Source organism: Bemisia tabaci, chromosome 7 (assembly GCF_918797505.1).
Source record: "Bemisia tabaci chromosome 7, PGI_BMITA_v3".
In the NCBI taxonomy this organism is placed as follows: Eukaryota; Metazoa; Arthropoda; class Insecta; order Hemiptera; family Aleyrodidae; genus Bemisia; species Bemisia tabaci.
Genome location: NC_092799.1, coordinates 37,973,567 through 37,992,131, shown reverse-complemented (window position 1 = coordinate 37,992,131; position 18,565 = coordinate 37,973,567). Strand labels below are relative to the sequence as shown.

At 39.2% G+C, this 18,565-nt stretch overlaps 1 protein-coding gene across 3 annotated transcripts in view; it reads left to right on the top strand.

Annotated features, from left to right (window-relative positions):
* Positions 1-17,129, top strand: part of LOC109032074 (uncharacterized) — a 214,691-nt gene extending 197,562 nt beyond the window's left edge. The window contains exons 6-9 of one of the 3 annotated variants that reach the window (XM_072303028.1): positions 4,289-4,378; positions 8,231-8,375; positions 9,737-9,957; positions 11,053-17,129. In XM_072303028.1, coding sequence (XP_072159129.1) covers positions 4,289-4,378; positions 8,231-8,375; positions 9,737-9,957; positions 11,053-13,401 — 2,805 coding nt within the window. In that variant the 3' untranslated portion in view covers positions 13,402-17,129. The remainder of the gene's footprint in view (positions 1-4,288; positions 4,379-8,230; positions 8,376-9,736; positions 9,958-11,052) is intronic. The other 2 variants (XM_072303027.1, XM_019044010.2) reach the window with 2 other exon arrangements.
* Positions 17,130-18,565: the final 1,436 nt, after the last annotated feature.

Below are 18,565 nucleotides of genomic sequence, written 5' to 3'. Positions count from 1 at the left end.
AAATCTCGGAAGTTTTAAGAAAATAAAAAATCTCTGAAGTTTCAAGAAAATAAAAAAATAAAGTATGACAGGAACTCCGTAACGTCGCAAAACGAGGTACGTGGTCCGGGAGTTTCACCATCGATAAGTATTATTCTAGACATTATAATCTGTTGAAGAGGTGCCTACGTTCAGATGGAAATGATGGTTCTTCTCAGTATGTATTTCATAGTGGCGTGGCGTGCTTCGATATATATCGATATTTTCCCATTTGAATTATGGTAAAGAATCGATTATTAAGGTGCTCGCTGCGAACACCCTGATAATCGATCCTTTTCCTCGGGTTTAAATGGCAGATTGATCGATGTATCTCAAAGCACGCCACGCCACTGGTATTTCTATTTCATGCGGAGGAAAGATGAACGTTTTCACCATACGCCCAGTTCGAATGCATCGATGAATTCGGCCCATTCAAACCGAATATCCGAAGGTGGGTCGGAGGCCCCCGATTTGAATTTCGATTCCGGAGTCCGGAGCCACCTCTCGAGATGCGATCTCGCGCCGGATTCATTCCATCCACCCGCACTTTTCATTGCTCCGGCAACAATAACGGCGTAAGTCAACTCCCGACTGAGCCCCATCGGCCATAAAACTCCGTATATCTTCCAGGGTTTACTATGGAAATGGAGTTATGCCCTTGAGAGCAGAAGGACGTTTTCTGAAGATTAATCAATGCTTCAGGCCGAGGCTGTGCCTTGTTGCCGGATTGACATGCGAGTTGGTGAGGGTCTCTATGGTGGAGGATTTGATTTGAATTATCGTCGTGAAATCTGGCAACGTCGGGACCGCGACCGCGCCGGAGGAGCCCCTCCCGATCAAAGGGTCGCGACTGCGCGGATCATGGGTCGCAAGTGCAATCACGTGCATTCCATTGATGCCAGACTGAGCGATGATTTACGTTGATTTTTCTGGCTGAACACTTGAGCAGGGGCGAGGCCTAGATTGTTCGATCGCTTCTTCTCCGATAGGATATTGTACACTGGAAAAAAACACATTGGATCTAGAGTCCATACTCTTGAAAACATTGACAAGAAAAAATACTCTTGATTCAATCAGATTTAAGCTTAAATCATAAAGATCCGCTCAAATTAAGAGGCTTGGTTCTTGATTTAAGCAAGAATCTGATTGAATCAAGAGTATTTTTTCTTGTCAATGTTGTCAAGAGTCTGTACTCTAGATCCAATGTATTTTTTTTTCCAGTATATAATCCAAGATAAATTCACTATACTGTCAAAAGAAGAACCGATTTTTCCTAAAGTACTGCATAATCGTGAGGTAAATGGTAAAAATATCGTAAAACATGCCCACAGTTTCCCAGGAAATTCTGGTCGAAAACTAGAGAAACACTCAGATTTTCAATTAAACCAAAGAGCCGTTCATCAACGCATAGCACAAAAAATTTAATATTTTTTTTATTCCTCACTTTCTCCCGCAACACAACCGTATTAAAGATCTGCAGCTCCCTTCGAGCTCGATCAGTTTCTCCGGAAGTTGCTATGAAATGCCACTTCATCCGCATTCGTTGTATTTAGGCTACTGCGGACAACTCAAGAGAGCAACGCTGTGATCCATGCCAAAATGGGAGAATGGGAAATGTCGGCATAAAAATGAATAATTAATAATTACAGAAGTATTTATGAGTTATTCATTAGCATAATAGGCAACGTTGGAATTAGGTTAAGGTGTAAGAGACACGACCAAAGGGCCTTCAGTTAGTGTCTCATGCGGCTAACACCAGCCGAATTTCACTATATCTACTGGATACAACTATTCGAGCTCCACGGGTGTCCGCGTTGCATACATCCGTAATTGAAGGCGTTTTGATTTTCCAGGTATTACCACTTCTCTCGCGGTGCGGCACGACGGCGGGCTGTGCTGCGAGGATCACTACATGCTGAGTATATTTGTCGTGGCCGGATTCATAAGAAATGAATCAATGAAGTATTTAAGGAAGCTGGCTTAAAAGTTTCTAGCATAAAATCCTACATGAGGCCTTGATAAAATTCAAGTAAATATTTCCTCTTAAGTTTACCTTCATTTGGGTATTCGCGCAGCTTGAGCGAGTCTTGACACTCTCTTTGCGCGTTTGGGTATGCGCTTTCGGAAGTTCGCGATTCACTGATTCACCGTTCCACTGATTTCAGTTACGTTACGTCGTTCCAGCCCCCCCCCCCCTCCCGTAATGCACCTGTGATGCAAGTTCAGATCCCCTTCCCCTTTAAAATATTACCAGTGGCGAGGCGTGAATGATCGATTTTCGATATTTCCCCATTTGAAGCTGTGGTGAGGATTCGATTATAAAGGTGTTCGTTGCGAACATTGTGTCTATCGATCCATTCCCATAGGTTTAAATGGCAGATCAATCGATGTATGGCAAATCGAGGCACCCCACCGAATACTATTACGTATATTATGAGCGGCCCTAAGACAGAATAGTCGACTATATTCATTCAGGAATCCGACTGAACGTTGTCCTGCTTATCCAAATCACGGGGAAAAAAGTGTCTCGGATATGAAGTCCAGACTATTAAAAAATTTGACAAGAAATAATACTCTTTGATTCAATAGGATTTTTGCTTGAATCAAAGGTATATCCACTTAAAGTAAGAGTCTTTATCTCTTGATGCAAGTTCAGGGTGTCTACAAGTCCGGAATTTTCGGAAAGTCCGGAAATAGTACTGATTTTTTAAGGGCGGTCCGGAAGTACTGAAAAAGTGCGGAAATTCCGCCAAAGGTCCGGAATTTTTTTTTTAATTTTGTGTCTTTTTTGTCACAATTTCAAATTTTTGAAAGTTTTCGAATTTCGTCAAATGAAGATACTGAAAAAGTACGGAATTTTTCTGTTGGAGGAGGTACTGAATACCTTGATAAGGTACTGAAATAGTACTGTAAAAGTACTTACTTTTGATCAGCCTGTTTCAGTAGACACCCTGTGCAAGCAAAAATCTGATTTATTCAAGAGTATTTTTTCATGTCAAAGTTTTTAAGTGTATGGACACTAGATCCAAGAAATTTTTCTTTCCAGTGCCCGCATTAACTTATAACGAAACCTGTTTTGAAAGAAAATCTCAAGGGAGATATCACGACTGAAACAGTGTATGCAAGTATTTGCTTTGACAAGTGACACGCTATTTCATATCAAGAGCGACTTCTTCTTTAATAGTCTATGTGATTGTCGCGAGGGTGCGGCAAAGGGTGGGGACTTGAACGCGGGATTATGCGATCGGTTTTGAGTCGACAAATCCCCACACTTGAGAATAAGACCTACGACGTGTAAAATTCGGATCCAATCTGCCGGATTCCGGTCCGTGGCGTGGCGTGAATTGCGATGTATCGATTGTTCTGCCATTTAAACCTATTGTAAAGAATCGATTATGAAGGTATTCGCTGCGAACACCCTGTTTATCGATCCTTTTCCATAGGTTTAAACGGAATAACAATCTATACATCGCAAAGCACGCCACGCCACTGATTCCGGTAGTACATCCGGATAATGAAACGCCCCGGGGAAACGATTGTCAGTCTCATAAGCTGCTCCATGCTCTTCTCTGATTACGTAACATGGAATTCGTGGGTCGAACTGTAATGTAATCTTGGTTTATTCTAGGGTTTATTTTAAAATTTATAGGCACCCAAAGCGTGAAATCAATACGCGGGCCTTATTTTTCGAAAATAAACCAAAGTTGTATTCACGTAATGAGGACTTATGCTTCCTCGAGGAAAAAACTTCGGTTTGTAGGCAACACCAACATTTTTTTGTCCAAGTAACTGATAATTACAGCATAAAGAACTAAACTATGGGGTTGGGGGAACTAACTAGAATGGGGGTTTTAGAAGAAATGAGGGTATGCTAACTCCCTGAAGGACTTTGGGAGGACAGGGGACTTTGGCGGCTATAGGTGTCTATGAACTAAATTTTACCTGAACCAAAGTTCCGTTTGGACGTATTAATGCTAAAAGGAACTATGCACATAGGGTTTACGAAACAAACTTTGCGCGTTCCGTAGTTTCTTTTAGCATAAATACGTTGAGTCGAACCAAAGTTTCATTTTTGTAACCGAAGTTCGATCCTTGGAACCGAAGTTTTTTCTCGACGGAAACCTCATCGAATCATACATCCGAGATGTTATTCCTCCATTTAAATTTTCCCAATTTTTTTCTATACCCTTGTGTATGTCTGTGATCTTAAATCAGAAGTTCTAGTCACTTATTTCCGCATTTTCAATAATTTATTCCCTTTTGTTTACAGATCAAATGGCCTCATTTTACGACTCCAATAAACGTGATAGGTGGAAATGGCGCAACGAAACCGAGAGCTTTGGATGACTCATTCGTTGGAGTAAGTACCTAAATCCTGTTCAATTTCGAAGGTCCTTTGTAGCTCTTATCCACTCGCCCCAGTATTTCATCTTAATAAACATAACCCTCATAAATTATAGACCACGTCAAGTCATATTTTATCCGACAAACTCAATATTCTAATACTGAACGTCAAATATTTTCCCCGCGTTCCTAAGTATTAATATGGTAGTAAGTGTGCTTGCTGAAATGATGAAATTTCAACCCTGGAAAAAAGAATGTCGCTTGGATCTAGAGTCCAGGCTCTTAAAAACATCGAAAAGAAAAAAAACTCTTGATTCAATCGGACTTTTTGCTTGAATCAAAAGGAATTCCGCCTAAATCTAGAGGCTCGGATCTTCAATTCAAGGAAAAATCGGATTGAATCAAGAGTATTTTTTCTTGTTTATTAAGAGTCTGGACTCGAGATCCAAGCGACTATTTTTTCCAGTGAATGTAATACCAATAGCCTAGTGCAAAAGGGTTGTAACCAGCATCGTTGGAAAAATCGAGTCATTCGTACCAGCAATATGTTTTGGACGGGCTTCTTACGGATGAAAAAAAAAAAAAAAAAAAACAATTGGCAGTGATATCTAATGCCACAATTCTTCCATTCTGAAGAAGGTGGGATAGTATAGAATAGCCACTCAATCTTAATAGAGTGGAACAGTGAATAAAAGAGACAAGGTGTCATCTTAATTTCTGATTTTTTAAGCCCAGCACTGCAAAGCTACATATTATTACATGTAAAAAGACGTACGGGTATATTTTTAGGAAAAAAGAAGTAGGAAAGGAAAAAGTTGAACTTTTACCGCTTGGATCGCTCATTATGTGTGACGTACGTGTATTTTTAGGAAAATAGAAGTAGGATAGGAAAAAGTTGAACTTTAACCGCTTGGATCGCTCATTATTATTCCCTCTCACTCTAATTTTACTCGGCATCGTACTTCGTTACTACGTCGTAAGAAAGGAATTCACGCTGGTGAATAATACCCCTAATGGCCCGCATCAAAGTGGCGAGGCGTGATCGATCGAATATATCGATATTTCTCCCATTTGGAGCTATGGTAATTAATCGATTATCTGGGTGTTCGTTGCGAACACCTTGTGTATCGATCCATTTCCATAGGTTTTAATGGGAGACCAATCGATATATCGCAAAGCACGCCGCGCCACCGCCGCATCCCCTTAATTACTACGGGTGCTTCTCTGAGTCCGCCCCGAAGCTCTCTCGTAAAAACGAAAATGAAAAAGGACACCCACGCTTTTCCCATCAACTGAGGACGGATTCCCGTTCCCTGAATTATCGATAATGTTTGGTTGGTGTTCCCGTAAGTACCTTTAATTAAAGGGCACGAGCTAGATTCAAATAGGCTCCGGCAGCTACATGAATAGTGCTCATGAATTTATTCCACTGAATGGATACGCAGCACTGTAACTAGTCTGCTCTGCTAAGGAAGAACGCCGTATGAGCCATCAGACATTGCCAAATTTCTTCCGATAAAAACCGAATTTACTGGGAAAATTGTGAATGTTATTTTTCAAAATTTTCAGACAATTTTGTACACAATTTAATCTAAAATATCTGGAAATTTCAAGGAAAAATATACATGAATGTTGTCAAAAATACATGTTTTATCCAAGAAAATTTAGCAACTCTCGAATGTTCATACGGCGTTCTTCCTTAGCACGGCAGTAGTGCTGTCGCTCGTAATCCTCAGTCCACGATGAAGGAGTCGGGGGTTCTACGCTGGACAATGTAAAACATAGCCTTGTTCATGTACCTTTTACTCGGGAACCACTAGAGATATCTGAATAATTTTCTTTGTTTCTTACTTCGAAACACAACGCTGTTCCTCCACAAACAAACAGCAAGGAAATAAGAACACTAAAGTATGGTTAGTGCGAGAAGTAAACCGCGCGATAATTTCATGCATTGGTTGACTCTTAGGTTTTCTTGTTTTCCCATCGTTTTCCGTATTAATTTCCACAGAATAAGTACAAAATTAGCACAACTAGTGAGTTGGTTTGTGTTCCATTTCCTATATCGACTTGAATATTGCACAAAAAGCCAGCTATTTTTCTGAAAGCAAACGCAACCATTTTCAAATTTTTATACATTCATTTTAGATCTATCAATATTACAGTAATTTAAGTTTGTTTACTTAAACTGTACTTTTGGAGACATTTTTTTTCTAAATTTTAAAGGCTATCATTTATTGTAATCAACTTTTAAAACAATCCTCGTCTACTCGTGTAAAAAAAGCGGGAAATTCTTACATTAGCTGCATAGTGAAAAGTTAAAAATAACCCTGTTATAAAGTGAATCAACATTACAAACCCTAATAAAGATCCAAAATTTCAGATGTATTCTTATGGGTCTCAGGGCTCATGTCTTAATGCACATAGTTCCGTTTGGCAGAAATACGTCCAGTTATGCCGAACATTTTAAATAGAAGGACTAGTTTCTCGACTCAAAACTCTCCGACTCTCTCAGGAACCCTTCTCGGAGACTCTCCACAGTTCAAATCTCATTTAGTGTGAATCGGCGCCCAGACTGATTAACAAGTTTGCCGAGACTAAAAATACTCGACTTTCCGATAGATTAGAGCCGCAGATCACACAACATCGAATCAATCATCGTATCGGAGCGTAGACACCCGACGATCGGGGGTGGAGCACCACTTAAAGTTTCAGCCGAGCCTCATCACTTTCGAATGGGTTCGGTGTTAACGCCGCACGGTGGATCGAGCCAATGGGGGAGGTCGGACAAAATTTGGAAACTTTAAACGCTTATAACTCCGTTCGTACAAAACTTTGAGGTTCTAAAATTGGTTCCATTGGTTTCCTCGTAAAATTTTCTTTATGAAGCACCCCTTAAAATTTAAAATTGGACGAATTACAGATCAAAATTTGCAGTTATAGTCAAAAATTTCATGTCCGACCTCTCTGAGTGATTCGATCCACTGTGCGCCGATAGCCTTGAGGCCGAATCGGCCCTTCCAAAGCACGGACCTGTAGATTGATTTAAAGGAGGTTTCGTGGTTGCTCCACTAATGGCTACTTTCTATCATGAAAACGGGTCCACATCGACGTTAAACCGTGTATTTTGAGAATGTTTGTGATGTCAATCATAGGGAACATTCCATTGATGGGTAAAACCTCGTGATTAGTTTTGAGCGTCAAAGTCGTTATCTTAATTATATATTTATCGAAGGGCAGTAGTCGAATCAAGCATCATGCCACGCAATTTTATCAAGGATTTTTGGCATTTGTATGGGAATTTAATATCACAAAAGTACTTAGTAACTCATACAATTAGGTTTGCTTAAAAGTCATTCAGTAGAATGATGAGCGTTTGTTAAAGTTACATCAAGAGGGACCATCTCCATTGTGAGATTTTGAAACGGGCCAGGACCCTGTGTAAAATTATTGTCTTCTTATGAACTGCAGGGCCTACGTTACCGTTGAGAGCGTCCCCTTTATTAAAATACATGAAATCATTCAACTCTAGAACAACGTACGGTCAAATGCATCGAACACGACCCGTCTTCTTCACTGATCCAAACGTAATTCCTATCATACTTCATCTATCATACTTGCATTATCTCTTCAGTTATAGATTGGTTACCCAGGAGTGCCTTCAAATGGGCAGTGATACAATTCCCATGCACTTCCACACCGTTCTGCCTATTTCATGTTTTTCAGGCAATCTAGCGGAAGAGTTCATTACGTTGTCCTCCTTGGATTATCAATAAATTGAACGGATTCGAGTTATTTCCGATTAATTATCGTAACTAATTTTTTTAAAAATACAATTTTATAATTTATTAATAAAAATATTATGTTCCAGGAGCCCTTTATAAATGTTGTGCCACTGCGGAGCCATGACTTTACTGGACTCGGATTCAATATTTGCGGAAATATGCGGGATGGTATTTTCGTCAAAGATGTTCTACACCGAGGACCGGCATCTGAATCAGGGAAAATAGTCTCTGGTAATTGAATTTCTATTTTTATTTTATTCTCTTTGTCTACAGAACTACAGAAGGGTCGTTTTGCATCGTAAAGCGTGCAAAAAGACATCCTCGTTAAAGCTTTACTTGTACTTACCAGGGAAATTGTTTTGATTGATGCATACATTTCAATAATATTCATTAACCATAACTATTTATCTTTGACCATTCCCCATTGGCGTTGATTTGCAGCGATTCAAAAACGTACAACATAATGCTGTAAAACCGTCTCCGAACAAGGTGACTGCATCGCAATCGGTATGATTAATATCTTAAAAAAACCAGCTTATCATCGTAGAGGTTTTACATTTTTCTTAAAAATTCAGAGTTGTGATTGAAATCAAATTTCAAAATTTTTTTATTGCAGTGCTGCCATCGTCACAATATTACAGTAATCTGAAAGACGCAACCTCGTTGAATGAAATAAGCGAGTGGTATTCTCTGAGCTTTTATTGAGCTATTTGTGGAATTAAGCTATAAGTGACCTCGCGGGTAAAACTCTCATTTCAAAGTAAACAACGCAGAAATTTTGACCTACAAAACTCGATTCTCAGCATTGATGTGTTAATCACCTCCAGTCCCAATCAGACCCAACATATATCTGATTAATAAGCTGTTAACTCTTTTTTTTAAAAAAAAAAAAAAAAAAAAAATCACAAGAACGATTCTGCGATTCATAGGTATTGATCCACCGGATGGTTGAGTTATGAAAACTATTTGATTCGATATCGATGGCTATGGAACAGTACCACATATCTGCAAACTGACGATTTTACAGGACGAAGAAAAAACTTCTCAATTTTTGCAATTTTAAGGTTTAATTTGCAATTTTTTTTACTGTACAGCATCATTACAGCGCTTTGATCGGAATTGGGAAAAAACGATAAATATCAATTTGCGTATTTTATCCTGTACCTAGAATGCGGGAAAGTCGCTAATTCATCGTCGCTAAAATTGTCAATCAGGCGGTACTGTTCCTTAGCCATCGATGTTCTATTTAAATCAATGATTTTTTCAGCTCACTAGAAAAAAAAGTCGCTTGGACCTAAAGTCCAGACTCTTAATAACGTCGACAAGATAAAATACTCTTGATTCAATCCGATTTTTCCTTGAATCGAAGAGCCGAGCCTCTTGATTCATAGGCGGATTTCTTTTTTATTCAAGCAAAAAGTCCGATTGAATCAAGAGTATTTTTTCGTGTCAATGTTTTTAATAGTCTGTACTCTAGATACAAGCTACTTTTTTCTTTCCAGTGTACTGTTTCCAGAAGGTTGTCAGCATGTAATTCTCTTCTGAGCTATTATTGAGTTGTAAAACATAATTTTTTCGTTTCTTTGGAACAGGTGATCGAATAACCAGTGTTCGAATCAGTTTCAAACATATGGTGTTCGAGGACGCATTGACGATTTTAAGCTACGCATCTCCGTACGAAGTGCAGCTCGAAGTTGAGAATGGCTCCTCATCCGGCCCCTCGACTCTCTTGAGAAACAAGAAGCCCATCAGCCCCGCCGAGAGGATCTGCCACCCTTTCTATCGAAGCCAGTCGATTTCTGATCTCTCACAGGTGTGTTTCAAAAGTATTCAACGTCAATTTCATCTTCAGCTCATTGTTACGAAGTCTTTGAGAGGTCTTAATAATTATGAGTGTAAATTTGATCGGTAGGTATGCGCTGGAAAAGATCACAAAGAAGCAGAAGCTAGCTGTGCTTGAGTTATTTGAAAATATTTTCATTGAAATGTGTACTATTGAACGACGGGGGAATAATTCTGTCACTTGAGATCAAAATGGATAAATGAAAAAACAAATACTTATCTTCGATAGTTATGTCTCTATATAGTCTCCCCCATTTTATTTTATTTTATATTTTTTTTTTCCAAAGAAAAATTAACTCAAACGAGGTTTCTTGAAATTTTTCGCAGACTTTCTGCACTTTCTTAAAATTCACAGAAAATTTCTGTAAGGTATTTTATAAGTGTTTTTTAAACGAAAATGAATAATAAGAGGAATTTTTGAAACATCGCAATGGAGTTGCATAATTTTAACTCATGTGTTGGATTTACAAAATAAAATTTAATTTTTTATTTGAGATGAATTAAAATTAATATTAATTTTAAAACTCCCCTGCTAAATTATCTAACTTTCTGATGGGTAACAAAAAAAGAAAAACATTTTTTAGCGCGAGATATTTAAGGGCACTTAGCCCATCACGTCGGAGAATTCAGTTAGTTAGTTAGTTAGTTAGTTAGTATAATTTTAAGACATTCAGCGTCTCAGGCTATTAACGTCTTTACAGATAATTTTGAAAATGGGAGTATAAACGAAAATTTAGATTTTTAAATTAAGAGAGGTGAAGAGTTTTAGAATTAATCGTCAAATAAACTGCTTGATATACATATAACACTCTTCAACGGCAGAAAGCTCTCTTCTATGTGTATGATAATGACTTAACATCGGTCGACTTATTCTTTAAAATATCAAAAGGGGTTTTCCGTTAAAAACTCACTAAGTCATTTCTTCTACCCAGTTTCACAAAAACAGTTGCCTTACAAAACGTGTCTCCTTTTAATTACACCCTTATTTCTGTGGTGAATTTTACATTTTCAAACATGCCTAAGTCTGTTTTATTATACTAACGAATTTTTCGTTTCCTTGTTATAGATCGGCAAAACGGGCACGCGCTTGATCAAATGTGAACAACCTGCGAGCCTAACAGACATGACGACCGTCGGAGTATCTCGGCAGTCCGTTTTCGAAATCACACCCAACAAAAGCTCCGAAAAAGCTCACAAATTCGGGGTGCGCGTCCTGCCCGACCTGCGGCTGAACCAAGACGTCAAATCCCCCAACTACATCGAGTCCGAGAAACAGAACGCCTGCAACACGATGCTCGAGAACTCGACGGCCAACATCATCGCCAACACGAACGCCATCAACCACGCAGCCAGCAAAGCGGAGAGCTTCGACGAGGTGGACCTGGGCTCGAAACAGTCGAACGGTGGAAACTCGCATACCATCGAGATGTCGACCGGAAGAAACACGCCCACCTCCCACTTCAAGGAACACAACGTCAAAGCCATCCTCGTCAAAGGACTCCAGAATTTGAAGGACAGGATCAACTTACCGCACATCCACAAGAACAGCAACGGCAAAGTGGTGAATCCGCCTTCCGACATGGAGAAAGACGCCAAAGCCACGGATAAAGTGATAGAGAACCCCCACGCAGAGGGCAGAATCAAGTTGGAAACGGTCCCAATGAAGAACGAAGAGCTTCAGCAAGTTGTAGTGTCAAGCGCAGATGTTGAAGTCAAAGCTAATGGTCCCAGTAAACTCATGGAGGAGGTTGAAAAAGCTGTGTCCAGCATGCAGAAGTCTACTGAGCCAACCGTCGTCACTGTCGGTAGGAAAGACAGCGGCTGCAGTGCGGACTCGACCGACGACACCTCCGGTCAGAAGAAGTCGAAGAGGAAGGCACCGATGCCGCCGCAGGAATCAAAAAGCGACGATGCTAAAGAAGGAGAGGACGTCGAGCCGGCAGTCAAGTCAGCTGCCGACGGGCTTGAAGCGGAGGTCATGAACCTCGTATACTTCGGCAACAATAAGTTCATCGCCGATGAACACCCGAGCCTCGTCGAGTCCATCGACAGCGACTCGGAAGTGCAGAGCAGCACGACGATCGAGCTCAACTCATCTCATATCACCGTCCACCACGTACCTGAAGACACGAACCGGAAAGCCGCCTCCCTCGGCGACCTGTCCAAGATCGCCGACGACGAGCCCTCCGCCGTCCTGGAGCGGGCGATGTCCTTGGACATGGCCGACGGAACCCCCAGGGGCAGCAAGAAGCGGAAAGCCCCGCTCCCGCCGCAAGAGGACTTCGTGCTCGACGACGCGCCCTTCTGCAAGGAGCCCAGGTTGGATCTAGTCGGGCTGTCGAAACTCAAGAAGTCCTCCTGCTTCGGGACCATGGAGGAGGCGCTGAGCCAGTCGCAGGACTTCGACCGGAGCCTCAGCGACTCGGACGAAGGAGTCAGCGAGAAGGAGGACTTCGAGCCGAGCATGATGTCGAACAAGCCCGATCTCATCTGTTCGACGCCGATGAAACCGGACCTCCACGAGCGGCCCAAGACGCCCCCGGCCCCCAAGCACAACGTGAGCTCCGTCAACGTGGACGGCTGCAACTGGGAGATGAGTTCGTCCGAGGCCTTCGTGACGGCCATGAACGACACGGACGACACCCCGCCCGAACTACCCACATCCCCGGTTCCGACGCTCCCGAGCTACGTCACCGAGATACAAGTGATGAACGCCAACGAGAGTAACGACATCACGACCGACGAGCTGACGATGGTGCACCAAGATACCGACTCGCATAATCACAATCACAATCATAACCACACCTCGGAGGGGAGTCAGTCGAACGACTCCAGCGACGAGGCCCGGCACCCGAACAACGACATTCCGAGCCCGGTCGAGAGCAATTCGAGCATCGACACGGCCATCTACGCCCCTCAAAGGAATCACAAGACCAACAACGATATCAGTCCGTTCTTGAACAAGGACTCCCAGAAGGATATCGGCTCCTACCAGTTCAATTTCAAGAGCGAGAACATGTCCGACGAGGAGATCCTGGCTTTGAAAACGTCCGCGTTAACCAATAACATCACTCCACCGAAACCCAAGATGACGAACGGGGAGACCCCTAGCAACGGCGCTATCAAGCAATCGAAATTAACACCCCCTAGTAAAATTCAAAAGCCGAATGTGAGCGTGACTCCCATCAAGGCCTCGGGTTCTAGGATACCAATTCGCGCCACCCCTCCGGAGCCTTCCGCGAGGTACGGAGCCGACAAGAACCGCAAAAGGAGTCCGGAACCGAACAAGTTCGTCAGTTTCTCCACTTTCAACGTCTCCCCGTCCCCGCGCTCCCTCACCAACGACCACAAGTTCCAGGACAGGAACTCGACCAACAACGAAAATATCACGCAAATTATCCTGGATCAAAAATGACCCGCACGTGACAAGTCCCCTGTTTAAATGTAAATAGTAAACTTATGATTGTATAAAGATTTTAATTTCTTTTCCACCTTGTCCAATCCGTCCATATCGTCGAAAATCAGGAATTCTTAACGTGTGTGCGAATTCAGCATTTACCAAGAACCGGTGCCTTTTAAGAAGTTAAGGTGAATCCATAGTGGGAGTATGCAAACATCGGAATATTAAACAAATTTTCCTAACATACCTGCTTACTTGTTTTATTTTAAAGTGTTGAAGAAAATGAACCCATCGCACCTGAAAGACTATTCCAGTTGTTTTTTCCGAAAAATTTCAAGCAGGAAACCCTGGATTGAAGCTGAATGTGAATGCGAAAAGTGACCGTTCGGTTTGACCAATTTAATGCAATATAATGTGTCCACATGCCTGCATTCAGTTTTATTTCAGAGTTAAATATTCATAAAATTGATTTTTTTGAAAGAAACAGGTGGGTCTTCAAACGTAATTGTTCCTTTTTTTGTCGAAACTGTAAAAAGAAACTGGTATTTTAGCAAAATTGTTCCAAATACCTCGGTGTTTGTTTACTTCCAATGTAGTTTCATCTTAAACTATGCTGGGGATTGAGTGATTTTGCCAATGATTACTGCTCAGGTTGATTTTTCAGGACGAATCATTCCTTCCGTTTTTTAAGCTTCCTCGTGGTTCTAAACAAGGCTTGCTTAAATTTAGCACTCAAGTTTTTAAGTTTTGTGCATTGTAATCTAGAATATAGTGCTAGTTTTAAGAGAATGTAAATATCGAACTGTTTTCAAGTCCCTTACATTACCGTCCGTAAATTGTTGAATTGTTTTGTTTGTTTTTACTAAATGAATTTATACATTTTTTATTTTTTAATTTTCTTTGTCATATACTTATTAGATGTTAATTTTTTTTGCATTCTTTCACTTTACAATGTTGATCCATTGTATGAAAACTCAAATATTTGTTCTGAAAATATTTTGCTGTATTTGCTCATCGAACAGTCATGTTTTAAGTATTCCAGAGGTTATTATTATCATACATATTAGCTTATATTTTTACTCGAATTAAATATTTAGTAAATATTTTAATGGATACTTCAAGAAGGTACCTATACCTAAACTTTCATAGATTAAAAAACTATACTTTTGCATGCACAGGGACGATCAATCAATCAGGGAGGATTTATCGGCCTCACAATTTTAAACTTTTGAGTACAATTCAATGCGTCTTCATAGGCTACCGTAAAAGCCCTCAGAAATCATGAATAATTAGCCTTAAAACATAGGCAACCTTTCAAGCGTGATCTAAGGAGCTACATTTTTTAACTTTTTTCCTGAGATAAATTTTATATTTATGGATGATCATGGCGTCAAAAATTATTTTGAAGGAATTGCTACATGAAATTGGATCGAACTGAATTTAGAGAAAAAAGACTTACAAGAAAAATAACTGTCATCAGAAAACTATAATAAGAACACATATTTAATGGACAAATTTATTTCAATATTTCAAATGAGTAATTGGTAAAATAATCCTAGAAAATTGGCGCAACAAGTCGAAAGAAGAGAAAAATGTTTGCTGGGAGCTTCACTGAGAGAGGCAATCGATGAGAAGGTTCTTTTTGAAAATGAAAATCACTGTAATTTTTGAAAAATCCAATATAATAATGCAATTCTATCCTCGATCACCAATCATGGACCCCATGAAAAAGCACCGAGGACTACCAACTATCTCTTCATAAAATGTATTCTTTTCTTCAAGATTTGTGATTTTTTCTGATTATTCAGTCACATGTTCACATCTTTTCTTTTTAACAATAATTTTTCTACATTAGTTTTTAACCGACAATTAGCTCTTAGTGTTAATAAACATAATATTGAAGATTAGTTGCCATTGGCAGCCACTCTTCAACCCGTGAAAATCAGAAACGTGCCTTTGTATCAAACTGAATATTGACTCGTTTAATTTAGAGGATAAAATCCTGATTTACGTTTTGGCTCGCTCTAAGGAACAAAGCTGTGCAAAATTTGAATGCGTACCCCACACTTAGGTTTCCCTCTTCTCCATAGCGATGATTGCATTTAATTGTTTAACTTGTTCAAAGCAAACAAGTACTCTTAGTTAAGAGGGTAAGAGGCAATACTACTGTCTTTAAGAGCGATGTTTTTCTTTCCTCAAAGTACCACCCCCCCCCAAAAAAAAAAAAAAAATTCCGAATGTAATTTGATGAAAGTCAAAGCATATTGGTACACCGCCTACCATGAAATTGCATTATTTTAAATCCGTTATATCATTCAATCATTTATTCTGAATGCTTTACCTACGTATATTGGTTTAATTGAAAGACCAATATCTTTTGCTCAAGTGCTTTCAAATTTGCCTTGATTTATTTTTAATGTGCCAAGTATTAATAAGAATTTGTGTGAGCTTAAAATTCAAATTCTAAAATTGTTTTAAGATTTGCATTTCCCTTTTAAAAGATAAGGCAAAAGTGCCTATTTTTGTTCATGCAACTCAACTTGAATCGTCAATATGTTTATCTCTATAACCATTAGACACTTAAAATAATATTTTATAATGTAATCAATTAAAGAATTTTTCAGTATTTTCAGCGTCTAGAAAATAAACGATGCATTTTATACATTTTTCGAGAACTTGCTTTAATTTTATAATTTTTTGGAACACACAATAAAAGTACAACTCTCTCCAATCAGTATGGATGGTGATATTTTTGAACTCTCTGTTCTAAGGTTCCCTAAAAATATCGACTCACTTACATTATATGGTCATTGAAAATAAAAATAAAAAAAAATTGGTTTAATTTTTAAGTAGTTTAAGTATGGATATAAACCATGCATTATTATTTCAATTACTTCTGATTTATCGAAATGAATCATCTAGGAAATATAGCCATCTTAAAGCTGTGTTAAATAGTAATGTTTGTACATAGTTAATCTCTCTATTAATTTGTTCGTTTGTATTAACATTTTATATCAGGTAACAGTGAACTGTTCATCTCTGAATTATTTATTTTATTATTTTTTTATATAAAGTCTAGTAGAATTTACATTATTTTGTTTCAAATACATAATGTGACATTTTTTTCTAAAAAAAAGTAGTTTCTTTTTACTTTGTTTACGACCAACCTCTTCCATCCACAGAATTCGATGTTTCGATTATTGAGTGTTCCCTTGTTATTTTAATGACAATCTCTTTTACTTTTGCATCCGTTCAAAAGAATAAAATATGTTTATGTTTCCGAGATTCAGAAATAAAATTGGACGAATCTTGACTCTCATTCTGTCCCTTGTGCGGATGAATGGCTGGTGTTTTTCTTCAAAAATCGTCAGGATTTCAAAGCCAATTTGAGATTCTGTGGATTTTCACCGAATTCAATGTAAATTCAATTGTTGACCAGTTTCAGTGAGAAAAGTCAGCTGGATCTAAACTTTTTTGGTTCTGTCTGAGATAAAATAATGATCTCTAATTTTGACCTGAACTTATCGCGCATTTAATCTGAACATTTATCAAAATTTAGAATTTTTAATGCCACCAAAAGAAAATTAGTTTGAAAGGCCAAGTATGCCAACGGTTAACTCTTAATTCCTTGTTCACGAACCGAAGAATCAATTTATCACGAACGTAAATGCTCGACGCTCTGTGTCATGGATCATGGAACTAAATGTCTCCTTTGAGTGAAATTTTCCAAAGCTTTGGTACAATAATTTTACATATAAAATTAGTGCATTATCGTAAACTGCTTCAACCATGAATACATGGTATCAATGATTTTGAAAGAAACAAAACAAAAAAAAAACCAAGAACCAACTTACAATGTTTCGTTATAATAATTTTATGAAGTAACGTCCATTCAAACCAGGCTTCAAGAGATCAATCTCGTCTTCCCAAAAGCACAGTGCAACGAAGTAAAATTGCTATATATTGCAATGTTTTTTTTACCATGAACTTGCACGATTTTTGATCATTTGGTCAATACTTAAATGCCAATTTTAAACAATCAACAAAAAGATCCTCATAATGTGGCAGAAAGATAGGCGATATGCAATGCAATGAATAATTGCACCTTTTCAATTTTATTGCAATGAACAATTATTAGAAGTGTTCTTCGATCTGTAGATAGGTAATATACTCAATACTCTGATAAAATACCTAGATTTTACGATGTAATTGCAATTCATTGCGATCTGCACTACTTGGGTTGGAGCGCCATCATCTTCGGTGTACTCTGCCGTGCTAAGGAAGAACGTCGTAAGAGCATTCGAGAGTTGCCAAATTTCCTCCAGTACAATTTGAATTTTTCAGTAAAGTTATGAATATTTTCCCTCGAAATTTTCAGATACCATAGATTAAATTGTGATTGAAATCCTGCAAAAAATTGGTGTAAAAATATCCGCAAGTTTTCAAGGAATTTCGTATTTTATCGAAGGAAATTTGGTAACACCTGAAGGCTCATACGGCGTTTTTCCTTAGCACGAGTAGGTAAGTAGTAGTACTTTTCCTTAGTTAGTACTCCTCAGGGTATATATATCGTGGGGAAATGAAGGCGAGCAGGATTTCCTAAGCTGGATAAGGAGCTTGAAGATCGCCTTCAACTCCGTAAAATACCACACTTTATACTCACTAGCTAGTACCACGGCCACATGCGACGCAGCGCCGTTACGCACTGCGTCAAGCTATAGCCATAACAAGAACAAGAATGAACTGGCAATCAGTGGGTGTATTACAGTCTCTGTTGAATCAGTTGGCCAACTTTGAGACCCAAGTTTCGCAATCTTGATCCTCATTGAGTTCAACCCCGCTGTGATGAACACGACAAATCTGTTGATCTCTGAAGATTGGATTGGACTACATTTTGCAGTTTGGAACTATAAATTCTGGCCCGGTTGAAAAACAACGTATGTGCCATTGGTTTCCCTATGCACATAAGTGTTTTTTCAAATGAGCCAGGATCTATAGTTCCAAGATGCAAAATGCAGTCCAATTTACCAACCAATCCGCTATACATCGTGAGCACGCTGTGCAATGACCTCATGCGTCACACCATCAACTTTGAGCGAGAAACTGAAGCTGCGATAACTTTATTCTTGCATATTTTCAATGGTGAAATGAACATGGCATGTGACTTCCATGTCAGGTC